The sequence below is a fragment of the Schistosoma mansoni genome, chromosome W (genome assembly GCF_000237925.1).
Source record: "Schistosoma mansoni strain Puerto Rico chromosome W, complete genome".
Taxonomy (NCBI): Eukaryota; Metazoa; Platyhelminthes; class Trematoda; order Strigeidida; family Schistosomatidae; genus Schistosoma; species Schistosoma mansoni.
The window spans coordinates 49,748,630-49,767,495 of record NC_031502.1 but is presented as its reverse complement, the minus strand read 5'-3'; the positions used below and the strand labels follow the sequence as shown (position 1 = coordinate 49,767,495).

The 18,866-nt window shown below is 33.9% G+C and overlaps 2 protein-coding genes across 2 annotated transcripts; both read left to right on the top strand.

The window, feature by feature from the left end:
- Positions 1-533: 533 nt before the first annotated feature.
- On the top strand, positions 534-12,686 carry Smp_174990 (putative endo beta n-acetylglucosaminidase; the record flags this gene model as incomplete). The annotated part of the gene is made up of 9 exons (XM_018790016.1): positions 534-657; positions 693-906; positions 1,897-2,101; positions 3,189-3,265; positions 4,342-4,485; positions 5,392-5,512; positions 6,740-7,126; positions 9,976-10,312; positions 12,142-12,686. 9 exons carry the CDS (start codon positions 534-536, stop codon positions 12,414-12,416), a joined length of 1,884 nt encoding a protein of 627 aa, XP_018655401.1. The 3' UTR covers positions 12,417-12,686.
- Positions 12,687-14,250: 1,564 nt separating this feature from the next.
- On the top strand, positions 14,251-17,921 carry Smp_174980 (putative mitochondrial ribosomal protein L17; the record flags this gene model as incomplete). Its single annotated transcript, XM_018790015.1, has 2 exons — positions 14,251-14,517; positions 17,328-17,921. 2 exons carry the CDS (start codon positions 14,251-14,253, stop codon positions 17,634-17,636), a joined length of 576 nt encoding a protein of 191 aa, XP_018655400.1. The 3' UTR covers positions 17,637-17,921.
- Between the last annotated feature and the right edge of the window lie 945 nt (positions 17,922-18,866).

The following is an 18,866-nucleotide window of genomic DNA, read 5'->3' as shown; positions in this document are numbered from 1 at the left end:
TTATTGGGCCTGCAACATAAATCTCCTATTACACTATCTGTCATATCTTTGAATCCATTGAACGCGTGGTATTATGTACATATTCCTGTTGACAGTTATTATATTCACTATAATGACTCATGAATATATATATATATATGTATATATATATATATATATATAGGGGTTGCCTAGTGTGTAGTTCTTTAATTTTTTTAAGAAGTTTCAAAAAACCATCACTTTTTTTCACAGAAGAAAAATATCAAGCGGTATTAAAAAGGAATTTTAAAAACAGATGGTCACGAATGATAACATCGAATAATCCAGTTTTCTTGTTACGTGTTGTATCCTTCGGTTAGTGACAAAACTAGTATGTTTTAAACTCTTACTGGTATCATATTGTTGCGGGACTTTTGAGGGATTGGTGACCATAAATGAAAAGGTGAAGGCTTTATGCCAAATTTTTTTTCATTATAGTCATATAAAGTTTAGAGTTTCAGTGTGCACTTGTCCCCAGTAATTAATATCTTGTTGTTTCGTCTCTTTTAGCAACTATGTGTGATGAGTCTAGCTACATTAGTAAGCCTATTTCCACTATAGAGGAATTGATACACTGGGATTTTCCGGCTACATCGAATCTTACATTACCTTTAAGTTATTTTGGTGACCTTTTAAATGGTAATTTATCTTTTTTTACCAGCAATCAAATATAGACTTCGGCTTTATTCGTAAATCCTTTGGATTACCTAAAGTTATATACTGTCATGATATGGCTGGCGGTTATCTGTCCTCCGATCGAACAGTTAACTTCACTTGTGTTTTCCCTGCATTTCGATTTGTTCATTGGCACTTGGTTGACATATTTATTTACTTCAGTCATCAGTTCATAACCGTACCGCCAGTGTCGTGGATTAATCTAGCACATCGGTAAGCTGCTTTAGAACATTTCTCAAGATGTACCCATTTTAAATGTTAACTTACCACTTATTTTCAACAAAAGACCGTAGTAGTGAAGTCATTACGGTGGGGTCATTGATACAAACTAAACTCATAGTTATCTAATAATTTCTATGTTTGTATTCAGTCTATTTAACCATTTCTTGTGTATTTTTTGCATTATTTACAAAACGCTTAGATACTACACAATTTTCGAAAACATGATAAAGGTCCTGTTGACACTTCATAATGTATGCACTTTTCGGCAAAATGTCCCCCAAATTCATTGTAATCTAGTCACATCACTTACTTATAATATCCCATGTGAAAGTGATCCACTATTTCGAGGCTGAATTACTGTAGTTATATCAGGAATAACAGTATTTGACAGTTGCTTACTAGCCATGTTTGTAATTGTGAAGACTCCTTATTCGGCTTAGAATGCCTACCGTATTCATTAGTGTAAAACTTTAAAAAGAAACAGAATCTCTTAATATGAAGTGATTCTCTGAACATAAACTAAACAGAATGTTTGATGTTAAAACATCACTGATGAACATCCTCTATTTTTCGGCAGATGCTAATATCTATTCATGATGGTTCTCATGAACATTACTTTTCTGGTGATAAGGTTAAACGACGACTGGACAACTAGTTTCTCAATTTCAAACTCATGTTTACATAAAAGACTGTAAAGCTGTGACATTTAAACTTGACTTGCAAGTATTGGGTTAGTTTTTGGTAGCTATATATATCGATACTTATAGTAAGTACTATCAAATGGGTGCTACGTCAAATTTTACTTGAATACTATTATGGATCTATCACACCTGTTCTCTTCAAGCTCGAAAAGTTTGTCGTTTTATTGACTCTGAAGTATGTAGACATGTACATGGTTGCTATAATTCTTAATGAATTGCATTCTTAATGGTCGGTTAGTTATTCTGGACATTTATAGATCTTTTTCTGGTAATTTTTAAGACAGGGTGTCAGTGTCTATGGTACTGTAATTATGGAATCAGTGGAATGTGATGGATTTCAAGTCATTTTTATGAATTCCTCGGAACATTATCGTGATGTCAATAAAACATTAAACTATAAGGATTTTGCTACACGTTTGGATCAAATAAGACGAGTTGTTGGGTTTGAGGGTTGGTTTATTAATTTTGAAATTGCTCTACCCAAGGTATGTAAACATTTATTTAATCTACTCGTTAATCTTCCAGTCTTTATAATTTTACTACCGTTCTATATATAGAACTCCACGATATTGTTCTTTTTTTTTGGTTTCCCATTACTAGTCGGCATCGTCATTTTCACCACTTAAGTTTTCCTCACGTTAGTTCCCTTTAACTGTACTCATATGAATTAAAGCAATTTAGACCAATATGAATTTTTGTTTGATCGAACTTTGTTTATGTTAATACATCTTGTTTTTAATCCTAATCACTTGGCATCTCTATAAATCTGTTTACAGTGTACGAGTATAAGGTTTTAACACGTTATTTGTAATTAGATAAGGTTTCACTTACACTACCCTGTTTGCTTAAAAGACAGTTCCGTGAATTAATTTCCGCTTAATATGATCCAAATATTCAGCATTATTAAAATGTTATTGTACTTGAAAGTGGAATTTATCGAGAAAATGTCGACTGATATTTGAGGAATAGTCCAAACCGAACCGAATCCCGAAAGTGGGATCGTGGATCCACACTGCTGAAGAGTCCCATACTAGAACGAAACGGCCGTCCAGTGCTTCCAGCTTTTCCATGGTGGTCTAGCCTTAATCGACTCATAAATTCAACCATTAAATCATCAATATGTCAACAAGTGCAATCGTATTTTTAGATAACCACTATCACTACTAATGTCCTGAGAAGTAGTATGTGCTGGTTCGCCGAACTGTATATTTCTACACGTCTTATTTGATTTCGTTAATGATGTCGCGAGTCAGTCAATTAAAACGCTTACTATTGTTTACAAGTGGAGAGAAAAATAGTCTGGTGTAAGAAATGTGATCAGATAAGTTGGAACACAGTTGTACAAACGCATTGTTTCCCATCTATGGTTAGCTATTCTATTATTTCAGTCTATGAGTTTATTTTTATTCCCTTTGTTTTTTTAGAAACTTTATTTTCGCTTTGTTTTATCGATATATGATTAAATTCTAGTTCAAGTTTGATCGTTCTCCTGACTTTTGTGATATGTGAACTACAAGATAACTGTATGTAAAATCTATTAGGTTTTTGCTACTCATTATTATTATCTTTTAGGAAAAAATTGCTACAATTCGTGATCGAATAAAGAAATTCCTACGAATGCTTAGAAACCTTGGTTCTGAAGTCATCTGGTTCGTATCTTAGTCTTATAATAACTAACTAGATTTTTTTTGTTTTAATAGTTTTGTGGTTGAAATAAACATCAAAAAGATATTTTTTTTCTCACTACTACCTCATCCTACCTAAATAACTTGTGAAAAAAACTACGTAATTTTTTCTTGAATCTTCTGCTTCAATGTAATTACTTATGCCTGTTACCCCTCGTAGAGGAGCATATGCCACCCACCGGCATTCTCTATCTAACTCTGTCCTGGGCAATTCTTTCCAGTCTTTTCCAGTTGCTGTTTATCCTTTTCATGTCTACTTCCAATTCTCGGCTCATTGTGGTCTTTGTCTTCATCTCTTCCGTTTCCCTTCAGGATTTCAAGATAGCGCTTGCTTCATGATGCTGTTTGAAGATTTCCTCAACGTGTGTCCTATCCACTTCCAACACCTTTTCCTAATTTCCTCCTGGAAGTTGATTTGTTCTCTTCCACAATAGGCTGTTGCTGATTGTACCCGACCAATAGACATTTGTTTATAAACACTTGTACTCTTTTGATGGTGGTTGTGGTAGTTCTGCACACTTCAGCTCCACACAATAGAACCGTCTTGAAGTTCTTATTGAAGATTGTGAATTTGATGTTAGTTGACAGTTGTTTTGAATCCCATATGTTGTCCAACTGCAGGAATGCTCCCCTATCTTCGCTAATCTTTACCTTTACGTCTGCATCAGATCCTCGTTCATCAATGGCGCTACCCATTACTTCATTGTGCTACAATTTATTCATGGTTACTAATCACCGTAAATAACCACTGTACATATATATCAAGAAACAGCTGAAGTTTAAAAAAGCATAGTTTGTACTTTTACAGTTACTTCTCATTATATATGTCAGTAGTTAAAGCTCTCAATTTTCAAACAGTAGGTTGCAAATCTCAACTCCAGTTTAATTCGGTCTTGTAAATCAAATAAAGTTGAGAGTCAAGTACACAAATACACATTTGGTTATTGAATTTATATAAAAATTCCCTAAATGTCACAACTTTTAAATAAAATATGCATCATGTCATTGTTGCTTGCAGATTTACATTGTTCTTTATTAAGGTATGATGCACTAACTTGGTCTGGCCACTTAAGCTTTCAAAATGAATTGACCGAAGAAAATTTACCGTATATGAAAGCGTCTGGAAGTGGTTTATTTCTCAATTATAATTGGGATCCAGTTAAGTTACGACAATCACAAGAGCTGTAAGTAGTATTTACGACAAATTTACATTTATTTCATTTCGAAATTATAGATCATTCATAACAGGAATTTTCAGGCCACAGTAATGTGATTAGCAAATAACGGATAAACTATTGCTGAAATGTTGCAAACAAAGTTGATGTAATGAAATTAATTTATTATGCATTAGTTCTTCACATCGTTAGTTGAATTCACATCGATTGAAAGAACTGGTGTAACTAAATATCGTCGTAAACGTTATGGGTTAAACCTTTGATGGGGTTGTGGATGCAGACTACTAAGGAGTTCAATAATAGGGCGAAACAGCTATTCAGTACTTCTTAATTTCCAGTGATTGTCTAACTGAAGTCAGTCCGTAGTGTAAAGCTACAAAATCCATTAATCCCAACAATCCCCTTTCCTAATAAGTACTTTGCGAAGGCCCTAAATCCTAATCGACGGTTGGTTAATTAAATATTATCATGCATACAAATAACTACTCAAAATTCCTCCCTGTCTTATCCTATTGCTCAAACAAAACTGTTAAAGCTGGGCTGATGATACTTTATCATAAATATTATCGAAGTATTGGCCAACCACTGTTAAATAACCGATTAAGCAATGTTAAAGTTGGTTGTAAAGTTCTGAGATAAAGGGCAAGTCAGTTGAAAGGGTTGTAATCAACTAACAATTCAAGTACCTAGTCTGAACGATAAGCATGTAGACTTCAAAGTTTCCTGAATATGCGGTATGTTGACTAATGTTCGATGGTAGAATAGTTATTCAACTAAATATTTTGTACATACTTCTAGTTCACACAAATGTAAGAAAGTTTGAGTGTTTGTCCTATTCATCTGCAGCATTTCATTAGCTTTGGATCTGGCTAACTACTTTTTTTCTATTTTTTCTCTTTTAAATGAAACAACTAGTACTGTCAATTCTTCAATGTCAACAAAGGTGTTTGTCGGTATTGATTGTTTCGGTCGTGGTTGTATTGGAGGCGGTGGCTTCGGTACAGTCGAAGCACTAAAGGTTGTTTTAGATATTAACGTGAGTTACTTTCCATGTCTTCCTATTTCCGATTAAATTGTCTTGAGGAACTTAGATTGTCAGTTCGCGCTATTAACTTATCAATAGTGTACCACTTTACAAATCTTAATGGAGTGTTATACATATTATTGGTAATGAACTGAACTGTAAGCCTAATGTTTAAACAAAAGAAATTTTGTCTTCGTGGTTTCAACATAAAAAAGCTTTGAACTCCTTCTAAACCAACATATCCATAAAAATTAAACTATCATTAGCTCTCATTTAAAATATACAACCCATATTTTATTGAACAGACCTGTTGTATCCTAATTTTAAACACTTTGAGAAGTTTGAGATGGATTAAACACGATGTTGTTAGAAATCACGTTCTAGGTGAATACATGCGTCATGATGAAACAATTGACTTGATAAAGCACGAACTATTAAAGTAGTCAGTAAACCTGTCTCTAAACATCAGGCGAATAAATTTAAGAAGTCTGAACTATCGGTCGACCAACTTCATTTATTTAGGAATTAAAATTGCTATGTATAAAATGTCTATTCAAGGTATTATAGTTTGTCGGATAATAAGTAATTGACCTAAGATAAAAATGGTAATTGATACTTGTTATATATATGTCCCACTCATTTCCCTGACATCTTAAAGCAAAAGTATTCTGTTAACTTTCTCTGTATGATTGACTGGCTCGTAATTCTTCAACTTTCTGTAGTATTCATAAATCACCGCTTATAAATAATTACCTCTATCTTCTGTCTTTCTGTAAGATAGTGTACTTATGTATAGATATTCACCATTGCATCGTTCGTCAAACGCACTAGTAGTCATTTCTAACACTTTAAAAAAATGTTTTAGAGAGTACTGTGCACCTCAAGATGTACTCAAACACTTATTTGATTCCCTTGTTATTTCTAGCGTAAAGCTGATGTTTATATTCATTTGTATTTCGAATAATTATTGATAAATGAGTGGACCTTAGTAACATTTACTGTGGATTTATTTGCGTTTTTTACAATCTTGTCCCACAATGAGTCTACTTTATTCAACCATCAAAAAATAATTTTGGTTGAATGTAAAAATTTGTTAGAATTTGACTTTCATCTTGAATTATATTATTATTCTAACCAAACTTCACCGTTACACGTATTTAAACTACGAAATTCACTTTTCTTGACGTAATCAATATAACTTGATACTTTTTCATCACTGTTTATAATCATGTTCCACAGGCTTCTAGACCCGATCGCCCATTATCAGTAGCTTTATTTGCACCTGGTTGGGTGTTCGAAAAGTGCGACCTGACGAAAGCAGCTGGTGATCCAATCAAAGCATTCAGCTTATTAGCAGAAATGAACACAAAATTCTGGTCACATTTAAGTCCATTAATTTGTCGTCTACGGGGTTTGAGTAGTGTTGATGTTGTTACAATGCTACATAAACCTACACTTCCCAGTCTACCGGTTATCCAATTACCTTGTGATTTAAGTGAAAAATATGATTCAGATATTTTATTTTGCACAACATGTTGCTCTGGTCAGGGTTTATTACCTCCAAAACCTTGGACAGCTCCAGGTGAAGTGATATTACAGTACGGAAGTCAAATGAGTCGGCAACAAGTAGGTGAATTATTATGTTTTCCACATTTACTGTAATCTATTTAATGTGTGTAGTGAGATAATCACAAAGGTTATTTCCTTCCTTGTCGTTTTTGCAAAACTTGTATGAATTACTAACACCATCACTCTCATAACACTTTTTAATACACAGATAACGGGGTTTTTCTACCAACAATTTAGTATCTTAAACTACTGGGTTGAGTGACATGTTGGGGAGTATTTTTCAAAGTTGTGGTTTAACTAATAACAACTGAGTATATAATTTTCTTTATTGTTATGGTATTTTCTGTGTAGACACTCGTTAAAATATTTGAACATATCAATAACAAATATAGCAACGGTGTTTTAAGAACAGCAAACTATAAAATCAGTTGTACAGAACCGCTAATTTTATTGAAATTATTGCAATCACTACTTTGGATACAAAAACTATGTTGCTTTTTGTTTATTTGAAGTCATAACTATTACATTGGAGTTTTCAGGGACTTGAAGTGAACATGAATATATCTTTTTTGGTGTTTCCAGTTAAACCTTTATTACGAATCGCCTGTCTACTGCCTGATTGAAATATCTAGGAATTGAAGTATTTCAATCGTTTCCTGTTTTATTAATTTGCTATCTAACTGCACAATTTGATAATTTTGATAAGTCATTATTTGCCTTTGTTTAGATATTCAGCTGAAAACTTTGCCTGGTCCCAAGTTAAATATCCACGTTCAATGCATATTGTTTCACTTGTATTGTTTACAGAAAACACACATTAATTTTACTTTCTTGTTAAATATTATTAATAAGATGTAGATGCAAGCTCATTTTTTAGCAAAATATTTTTCGATTTTCCAACTAATGCAGTAGTATTGATGAGTTTGTTGAGATTCCTTGTTGTCTATTTTCGTCATAGGTCTGCTCTAAGTTTTTTTTCGTTAGCCAGTAGACCTGCTTTTCCTTTTATCAATGATTTATAAAAACAAAAAAACACTTAGTTTACGATATTTCGAGGTAGTATGGAATATATTTGTGTTGAATTATCATTTTTCGGTTTATCAGGACTCCATGAAGAGAGGAGTCCTAGTGATCGTTCCTGGTATCCATTGCCCTGAAGAACTGTCGGATGTTATTTTACCAACTTGTGCGGCTTACATCTCTTACTGCTCATGGTCAATCAAATCTCCTTTAAAACAAACGAAGTATATAATAACTTGCGCTTGCTTTTTGTGGTTAGTAGTGTTTAAATTCACTTCATATTTGATAATGCATTTTCTAATCGGCATATCGTTTATATGAATGACTCACTCAATTACTGAAAAATATTTAGTTGTCATTTATGTGGTGCTTACTGTTATCTTGTTTAATAGATATTTCCGACCTGCCGTGAACTAAACAAATCATTGACTGAAAATGACATGGCGAAATTTAGTTTTTCCGTAAGTCATCTAATGATTATTTGATAATTTTTCCAGTTTTTATCCCACTAATTTAATTGATTTTCTTTATCGGGTCACCAATTTATCTTCGAGGGTCTTATCATGTAAGAACGTGCATTCTTCTAGAGACTCTTACATTCCTTATGATTGATGAATAAGTGTAAACTGAATTTTTCATTCCCTTAATGGTAGTTGAGTATTTCTGTCTTTTAAAAAGTCCTCTAAGTGCTTGCTTTTTAAGTTCCGGCCACCAGTTGCTCACTCATCATTCCTAAGTTTCCTCCCAAGTATTAGATTACGTGTTTGTGGGTGGTGATCCATGTTCTCCTATTATATACTGGTTCCAAGCATTAAAAAGTCCCCTCGTAGTTTGGAGTTGAGTTTCAGAAGGTCATGAGCCTCAGTTGTTAGCACTGGTAGTCCATTACGAATATCATTAGAAATGTGGAGGAATTACTAGAAACAGAAGGGGACTTTCATGGTAAATAAGATAACTATAGGTATTCTTGAAAGCTTAGAGTAGGGATTGACACTTCCCGGTTGCTTTTGTAATGAGGGAATATTTATATTTGCTACCAAATTTTTCATCGACCCAGGATCGTGGACCATACTACTCAAAGGACAATTACGAAAAACAGGTTACACTCAACAGTTTGCGCAAATAATAATTTTTTGTTTGTATTACTATGTGCCTTTTCAAAGCATCCTAGGACAAAACAGTTGTTCATGACTCCCTGATTTTTATTGAATTATAGCTAAATTCAGTCATTGTTGTAAACTAACTTTGAACATCGTTTTATTCATTTATTTAAACACATAAACATCGGTACAAGGGGGTACCAAGTACATATGCGCTGCACAATAACAATGAGGCCGGTAGCGGTTATCATCGATTTTTGTGAGGGCTGGGATACTGCTCGAGTGCCCAGACCGAAGCAGGTGGTTTTCTTAGGCGGCCACACTCGGAGCCTTCGACCTGAAAGTCTAATCCACAAGGCAGTGGAGCAGTGTAAGGAGATGCAGTCCCATAGTAGCCGGTGACCAACAATAGGTTCATGCACCTTTCGTTCCCTCAGGATCTGGAGCCCACGTGCACCATTGGTTTGGAATCAGGGTTTTCCAACTCCCCTAGATGAACCCTCCGTGTCCACCAACCCGGTTAAAGTTCCGGACATTCGCTTTTCGTTCTCTCAATTTCGTAAACAACAGTGATGCCGTGAGAAGGCAGTGAGTAGGACTTCTGTGTCAGTGGTTGTATGCACGTGGTTATGTGAGAGTATTTCGCAAGGGAAAACGGATTCTCCCCACCCTCAATCGTATCAGGGCATTTGGGGGCTCATTTTAGTTAGATAGCTTGTTGCGGTTGAATTTAATGCTGGTTTACTTTCTTCACATGCTTATTACGTGTAATATTTCATTTCATAGACTGTTCAAGTTTTGGAAACAGGTTATGAAAAATTCACAGGGACGTGTTTATGTATACGTTTCGAACAATCCGATATACTAGTTAATTTTGAGCAACAAGAATCAAATGATTCATTAATGGAGTTATTTCTTTTTGGTCATAATTCATTTATATCTGATAAAGCACAATTCAAACTAGCCATTACTCCATACACTTTGAATAAGGAGATATCTTTGCCAGCTGAACAACGTTTGGATCATGAAATTGGTTTAAAACTGTTTGTGGATACGTTTCATTCCCTGGATAAAAATGATGGTGAAGTTAATTTTAAACGCACATTTCTGATAGCTGATGAGGGTTAGTTTTTTGTCTTACATTTGACTTACGATGACGTTACTTTACTCTGATTGTGAAAGTGAATTAATAAGGTGCCTATCAGTTGGTGAAACTCAATGATACATTAGGGTCAAATGATGACTGTGTACGAGGGTGAATTATCGACGTAAGCTCCTGGTCGGGCTAGTATCATACAATAAAATAGCTGTCCAGTAGAATAGGTTTTCCGCTAAAAAAATTGCATACTTATATTTTTAAAAAATGTTGATATGAAAATGACATGATTATGCGTTATAAATGTTTTGAAAAAATCGATTTTGTATAATGTTCATTCTACGGTCAATGAAGAGCCTAACTGTTAGACTTCCCCATCATATCAATCTCATACTGTCTTTCTGTGTTACTGATGACATTTTGTATACAAAATTGCAACGAGCTGCCACGAAGTCTAAGACTGTCTAGTTTCTGCTGGCTTATAATTTCTGATATCTTATTTCCTTTTATATGTGTCATTTATACAAATTTTGCAGCTAACCTAAAATTCCTGTCTGCTTTTGTTTAAAAGGTAAATAATTTATTGTAGATTTTAGCAAAAACAATTTGATCATTATCAAAAGTATCTATTAGTCAAGTCCCTTGTCAGTTGAAGTCAATGGTAATGTAAAAACTTGTTTATAGTAGTCTGTTGATAGATTGTACCTATTTATTTACTTGAAGATGATGACACTGATTAAATTACCATCACTACTCCTGAACATGTAATTGCCAAGTCTCAGCATTTTTAAAATGGTATTACCATTGGATATCAGCAATTTCTCGGAGACAGTGATTATCGAATACTGCAGATTGTCGAATAGCCCCGATTTGGAGGGGCTAGGTTTCACGACCATAGAACTGAAGTACTCTCAGTGACGCGTTGTAAACCCGATCTCTTGCTGGCAGATTAATGTCGTTATAGTACCAAAAGTGGCTCAGATTGGTATTAGCTATTCTGACTTTCATTATGCCATAGATTGACTTCATCTGTCATTCCACTACCAGCACTCACAACTACCCCGATACACAACCTTTCCAACTATTTCTATTGGCACAGCACAAAGAGTAGATGTGGACACAGGCATCTCCCAGTCTAGTTGAAGTACTTTGCTTTTCAAAGGTTCAAATAAATTGCCACACCTACAGACACTAACTCCCAGCTAATTAAGTGGAGTTTGAATAACCGGTATATCATCGCACTGTAGGAAAATTTCACCCACTTACTGGAAATCGAAAAGTGTCTCAAAGTAACAAATTCACTAATCCGTACAGCCCATATTCCGATATTTGAGCTACATTATACTATCATCATTATAACGTCAAACAACAACATATTCTTAGCTACCAAAGTCGTTTCGATTGTTTTTACATTTATATAATCTAACAATGCTAACAACATATTTGTATTTAATGCCATTAAGATCTAATGTACTTCAATATCTCAGTACAGTTACATCTTGATTGTATGAGGACTACTAATATTATACAACTGTCCAGATTGTGATACGTTGAGTAGAATTCGAACCTACAAGTGAAATGTTACAATCCAATCGATTAAACCACTGAACTGTTAAACCACTTTCTTCCTTGCCGTTAATGAAATCTCACCTATGTACAGTTCTTTTTTTTCAGGTATCACAAGAAGAGGTTCATGTATTTACTTTCAAATCGTCCTGTTATTTTCTGTGTGAATAAATTTTTCTCATGAATATGACTACTTTTAAAGTAGAGATAAGATAATCTATGCAAAAAGTTATAAATATTGGTTTATTATTATTATTATCGTTATTATCATATTTCTATATTTAATCCAGAAAGAATTGAATTGAAAAACAATATACCTTGGTCTGTACTTCATTACAACGTAACTGATCTCATTTCTGATCCCAATAAAAATATTTCAGAGTCAGAAAGATTTTCAGTCACAACGTCCTCATCACAGTGTATCTATCTACATCGTATCGGTTTAACTTGGAGTTGGAATTCAATTTTACATACTTATGAATCTATTATGAAGTTCAATGGTTTTCTTCTAGGTTTAATTGAACTACGTGATCCTCAATGGCCATTGGAAAATTATTTTGAATAACAAGTTGAATAACTGATATGATTCATGTGTTTTCTTCCCACATCTTCTTCCACTCTTTATTGAAGTTATTTATTCCTTTCTTATTCCATTTTATAATTTTGCATGATTTTCGTATTGTTTTTTTTTCTCCAAAATCCCATGTTACTGTGATGTCGTTATTAGTAATATGACTACTATGACTTTCATTTTTTATAATTATTATCTTCTTACCATTTGTATTATTTATTTATAGTTTCCTTACTTGATCAATAAAAATATCGATTTCTAGGATCTTAGCTTATTTATCTTTTGTTTGTATGAAGATGTCAACTTTGTGATGATTTCTCCGTAAATGGTATGTATATGTGTATAAGTCATGTTTCCAAATGTTTGTATGCTCCATTATCTTCCAGAAGTTGTGCGAACTAATTTTATTAAATCGTTATGTTACATCAATCTTATGTTATTCAAATTACCCCTGTCCACTTCTGTCAATAATTTTATCTCAGCTTTGTTTCCATTGTTGAGAACATCCCTGAGAGTCCTCAAAAGTTAAATTCTTCTGCCGCTCCATTGTTTAATGTTTTACCTCCCATTTCATGCTTTGTATATAACCATCATTCAGTTCCCAGTTTCCGGTCGGGTGTCAAGAACTTTGGGATTGTTTTTGCACTTTATTGGAGTTGTGTGCACAGACGATTTTTTCCAATTCATTTCTTCAAGAAATAACGAAACACTGAACTAGCTACTAAATAGCATAAGCAGCTGCAACACCAATTCAAGTGGTCGACAGTTATCCATAACTAACAAACTTAGTTGCTCACTTAACGTATTTACTGAGCAGAACATACAGTATTTGTTGTGTTATTTGAATTACGACCGATATCATGTTAGGCTAAATTTGTGTGTGTTAATCGGTCACTTAACAGTGTCTCCGTTAGTGCTGAGTAAGGTCGTTTAATAATGGCAATAATTGTACATTTTCTGATGCATGAATACTCACATTTATTGGAGACTCTGCTCAACATGAACCTTGGATTTCAAGTACAATACTTTGAAGACTTGCTCCTAATATTGCTTGCGGTCTTCATTTGATTTAATTTGTAATGATCTGAATTATCTTGTTTGAGATATTTTTTGACTGGATTTCAACCAGTCTTGGTTGGAATATGTGCATCCTGTGCGGGTTGCCTCAATATAACAGTTACATTACAAATTGTTATAGAATAAATGGAATGTGGCGAGCAGTGTAATCCAGTACACTCTTTTCGTCCTTTTTGTGACTTGTCAGCTGGATACACCTGTATCTGTGTTGTTTGCAACATGATTCGGATCCAGTATCTTTCACTCCAATTACTCAATCGGTTAAATAATTAATGAAGTCTCTGATTGTAATTACAGGAATTTCTTATCGATGTTAGGGGAAGTGTGTTTTTCTATTTCTTCTGACGAATTCGTGTGCTTCACACCCATGTTATTCTTGTACGAGTTTCACACTTGAGATACAGTGTTAGATTTTTTATTTACTTTCTATAGTATTTGATTCAACTCTTATTTTATTCTCGACAAGTCTTATACATTACATTCGGAGACTTTCTATTAGTTGTTCAACTTCCAATCTTTTTAGATTCCGAAATTGTCCTCATTCTCATATTACTCCCTGTTACCGGATTTCCCGAGTACTAGACTGCTTCGCTTTGGCACTTCATTAGCACAACTTTGCAGAAAGTCATCCAATCAGAGTGAAAAAGTTAGTAACTATGGTGCGGCTGCTACTCGATTGCGTTTTCCAGTTTCTTCAAGACCAATTCGTTTGAAAAGGGCTGAAGGTGTCGGCGGTGGTGTAACAGGTCGTATGATGTTGCTAAGACGGTATGTTTCAAAGCTGCTTGATGATGAACGCATCGAATTACCATGGTCACATGCTATCGAAACTCGATTATACGCTGAGCGTTTGATTCAGGAAGGCATCTTGGCATCAGCTGAACAGGATCTCGTTTCGCTATTTGAGCTTTGGAAAAATTCTAAGGAACCAGAAATCAACGATAAACTCAATCTTGGTATTCTAGAGCTTTCTGTGTTTTGGCTAACTGAGGAACGTTTAGTTGAAAAATTATTCAAGGTATTCGAGAAACTGTTTGTTAATTTTGTATATGCTACAATTTTTGTAATTTTATCCGCATGCATCAACTTATTAGCAACAGTCGGATAGGGGTATAGGTCTTGTATACGCCGTTGCTCATTACCAGTTGTATACAGTATCGGGAGACTTATGATCTTTACTCTGAAACAAGATCATGGGTCGGAACTTTGCTTCACAAATTCTGGTTTGGGCAGTCGAGTATTATCGCTAGCTATCACATAGTATAGTTCAAAGCCATCTTCATGAAACTGTACTCACCTGCTAAATTTCAATACTGTTCATTGCAACATCTTATTTGAAAATAACGTTTCTGGCCTAGTTGCCTAGTTCCTCGACCAACATGTGATTTGATCTTAACTTTGTTTGTCTCAAAGACTAACAGTTTTCAAACGGAGTTCTTTAAGTTACTTTTAGCTATTAAACCTGTGTTCAACTTTGGGTTGACACAATTAACCGTTTAGTTCATAGAAATGTTTATTTGTAATTTGTATTGGCTGGGAACAAACAATTGTCAGCTATAGGTTGCAGGATATAAAACCCGTTACCATTCTATTCATATGGAGTGGGAATGAATCTTTAATCATTTTCACCCCATCAAATCTCTTCACTCATATTTCAGAGTCAGTAGCAACTATCATTGCTTTTATGTGTTCGACACCCTCAAAGAAGTTTGGCTAGCTTTGATAAGATTATTTAAAACGAAGCTGAAAATTCGGAATAGTGGTAAGTCATTCATTGTTAGGGAGATCCAAAATATTACTCGCAAAAGCTCGTAGGAGGCCGTAAAACTTTGGGGAACACTTTATCCAATCAACTTTGAATAGAAGCCACTTAAAAACATCTAGAAAGTGAGGAGTCAAGCGTCACGTTTTTGATTAAATAATTACCTATGCTTCTACTATATTTATTATGGTTCCAGAAACTTTCAGAAGGCCACGGCTGTTTGAAATAATATAAGCACCCTCGTTTTTCTGCACATAAACTAGCCTTGCAGCAAAACGTTCTTTTCGCACTTCGCTCTATTTTTATTGTGCTCAGGTTACCATGTAGATTTAGCTTGGGATTTTTAGAAGAGCTTAGGAAACCGACTCAAGAGTTCACTTATAAGACTTATCAGTGGCAATGGAAGAAACTACGATGAACGTTCGTTTTGAACAATTAGAAACCTACAAGGAACGTCAAGAGAAACAGTTTGAATGGGCTCGAAGCGTCCGCGAAATCGATTTGGACAAGGCACAAAGAGTTGAAGTCTGAAATTCCGGAGTCATCAAACCTATGATAATATTCCTGTCTACAGAAAAGTAGTTGTATTGCATTATGACACTGTTTAGGTGAAGTTAACTAAAAAGGTATACTTCTATCTTGCTTGTGTGTCTCAAGAACGTTGTGCATAGACTTGATTGATTCAGTTTTGGCTAGTGTTGTTGATCCGTCCTGAGATACGGAATTTCAAGTGTTTGTCCGTGACATGGTTTATATAAATCAAAAGTTTCGTAATCTCGATGGTCAGCTGAAGAAAACGTATAAGTTTATTTATTCGTGTATCTAGGAGAGGTGTTAGATTTATTGCTCAACATTAAAGTCAGATTATCAGATTTCTGAGATTTATCTCACTTAACTTTTTGAAATGTGTTACCCATTGGAAAGTTCTTTTCTGTTCCACAATGAATATCACTTCCAGCAATCGAAAATTGTAAAACAAAATAAACTACATAGTTTCCTAGAGAGTGATTTTTTATAGTCCAAGTTTACATAAAAGTACCTGTTGTCAGTTAGTTTTAGCACAAATACTGAAATCGACTTTCAGTTTAAAATGACGTAATGTTTAAATTCTGATTTGGATTATCAAATTTATGTCTACTATTTAGTTACTGTTTGAAATTGTGCTCAAATGTAGCTAGATATAAGAGTTAATTTTGTTTTGTTTACATCCTTAATAATATTGTTATTAATAATGATTAAAAATAGAATAATGACTAAGTATCCGTACTGTGAATTTTAGATATCTAGAAGAAATAACTGCTAGATTTTCATGAGCATCTGTAATTGATGAAATAAATTTGACCTAACTCTCAATGTCCTAACAAGCTTTGTGATATATGGGAAAGAATGATAATGATTGGTTGTTTTGCTGAGTCAGACATTAGATAGGGTGACAGGTGTTATATGTATTATATATTCCCCTATCCTGATTATTATTGATTGACTGACTGTTCCTTGTTGTTGGATTGTGTCGGATTTCGGTGTGGAAATATATTGACGTTATAGTTAGGCTAATCTCGTGTTCTTGATCTGAGTTGTGTTGAAGTCCTGTAGAATAGACACTGGGAGGGAATCTAGTGTAGATATTCGTCTAAGTAAAAGGACTGTTATAACAAGAAACCCTAGCCTTATAACGAGTATTATACCGTTTATAACACTTTGTAAACCCGTTATTAAATATATTTCAGTAACAAATGGTTAATTAATAGTTTCATTTGATGAATTCTACTAAGAAATGAAATTCAAAGTGTATTTTCCACTAAATTTTAGTCTGGACAAATCTATGTTGTATGTTTATCATATTGACTGTTTATGTTCGTACACTAGAACTGGAACACAATATAAGTATAGTTTAGATAGTTTATTTATTAAGCTTCAAATTTGACTAATTAATTTGTTTATTCACTTTATAACTGAAACCCGTTTATAAAATCTACATAGTAGCTGTGTGGTAGTTAATCTTTATTCCTGTTGATACTTTTGAGTGTATCTTACTATTATATATGTTTTAATTATTTCCGTTTCAGGTATTTGTACCAAGATATCGATTTTATGGACGCTCATACACTAGTTTGTTTCAGATTTTTCCTCCAGTTTATCCGATAAAGCCTTGTGGTACTAAATCATTTGGAATATTGGAACTGCACGGAAATCCATGGCCACCCGTTCATGGTCATGGTATAGCTGGACGAAGTTTAAATCCAGAACCATTTCAAGATCGTTATCTTATCAATGTTCTATTGGATGCTGCACGTGAATCATCAGTTAAAAAGAATTGTACACTACCCAAATCATCACCTATTGTAATTGATTATGAACTACGTCCAATCAATTAGTTGTATATGATACACTTATGTAAATATCTATTATTTATTTATTAACGGATCTTGTAGATCTATACTTATATTCCATATTCCTTATAAATACTTGGAAAACTTTTCATATTATGAAATAAATTTTCATTTTAATGCATGTACTCTTTTTGATTTTTCGATTTGTTGAAAGAAATTGTTAGTTTCAATAGATTACTATAAGCCTTATTACTTATAAGCCTTTAAAAGTTTGACATTTTCTCTATGTAGTGTAAAAATATGTGTTTTTAAAATAAATCTTTTTTACAGACTTGAAAGTAAAATATATTGTCTAACAAATACTTATCAACTATTTCCTCGTATCTTCTATGACTTCGTAATTTGCGGTCTTCTATGGCTAACGTTAAAAATCATTTTAGTTTGCGACAAGATTCTGTTACTTATGCAATCAGTCAAACAGTCTTATGTTATGATAAAACTGAAGCATAGTTAAGATGAAATGGTTATCTGTTTAAAGCCTAAAAATTTTCACTGCAATTAGGTCCAGTAGGAGAATCTACACACCTTTCTGAAGATCAAAAGTTCACAGTTACTGGGCATAAATGATATAGTTATACTTTTGTCTTTACTGAAGTGTGACAGCAGTAAGGTTTTTTCATAGGTGGTCGTCTCCAGCTAGTCTGCCTTTATACAAAAAGAGTGGTTAGTGAAGAGAATAGCTCAAAATTACATACATGCCTTTGTTTCAGACTTCCAGTGCTGGATGTTGAGCACTAAAAAAATCAAAAATGGTTACTTGCGAATAACTTTGTTTACGTAATTATCTTTTACGCTTCACACTCATCCAGAGACGAATGTTGAATTTAAAACCCTTGGTGATCTAGAGAAATTAAGGGCTAAGAAGAGCGATAGGACTTGATTGACCAATTTCAGGGGCTTTTAAGGATTGTGACCTAACATCATCAGTAAAATTCACCATTATTTTAGATCGAGCAAGCTCAACTATAACTTTTATCTATGGTCTGATACAATATTGATTAAAATGTCTAGGAAGTATGAAAGTCGTTTCCGTATTCCCAGTTACTGTCTAACAGTAGAAGAAACAACTGATGTGGATTTGGAAAAGTATGTAAAGAAATGTCTAACGAAGGTTGTACAGATCCAGAAAATCAACAAGTATTTGTTGTGTACTTGTAGAATAATTGACGTTAAAAATAGCATTACGTTGAGGATATTTCTTAATGGAAGTTAAGC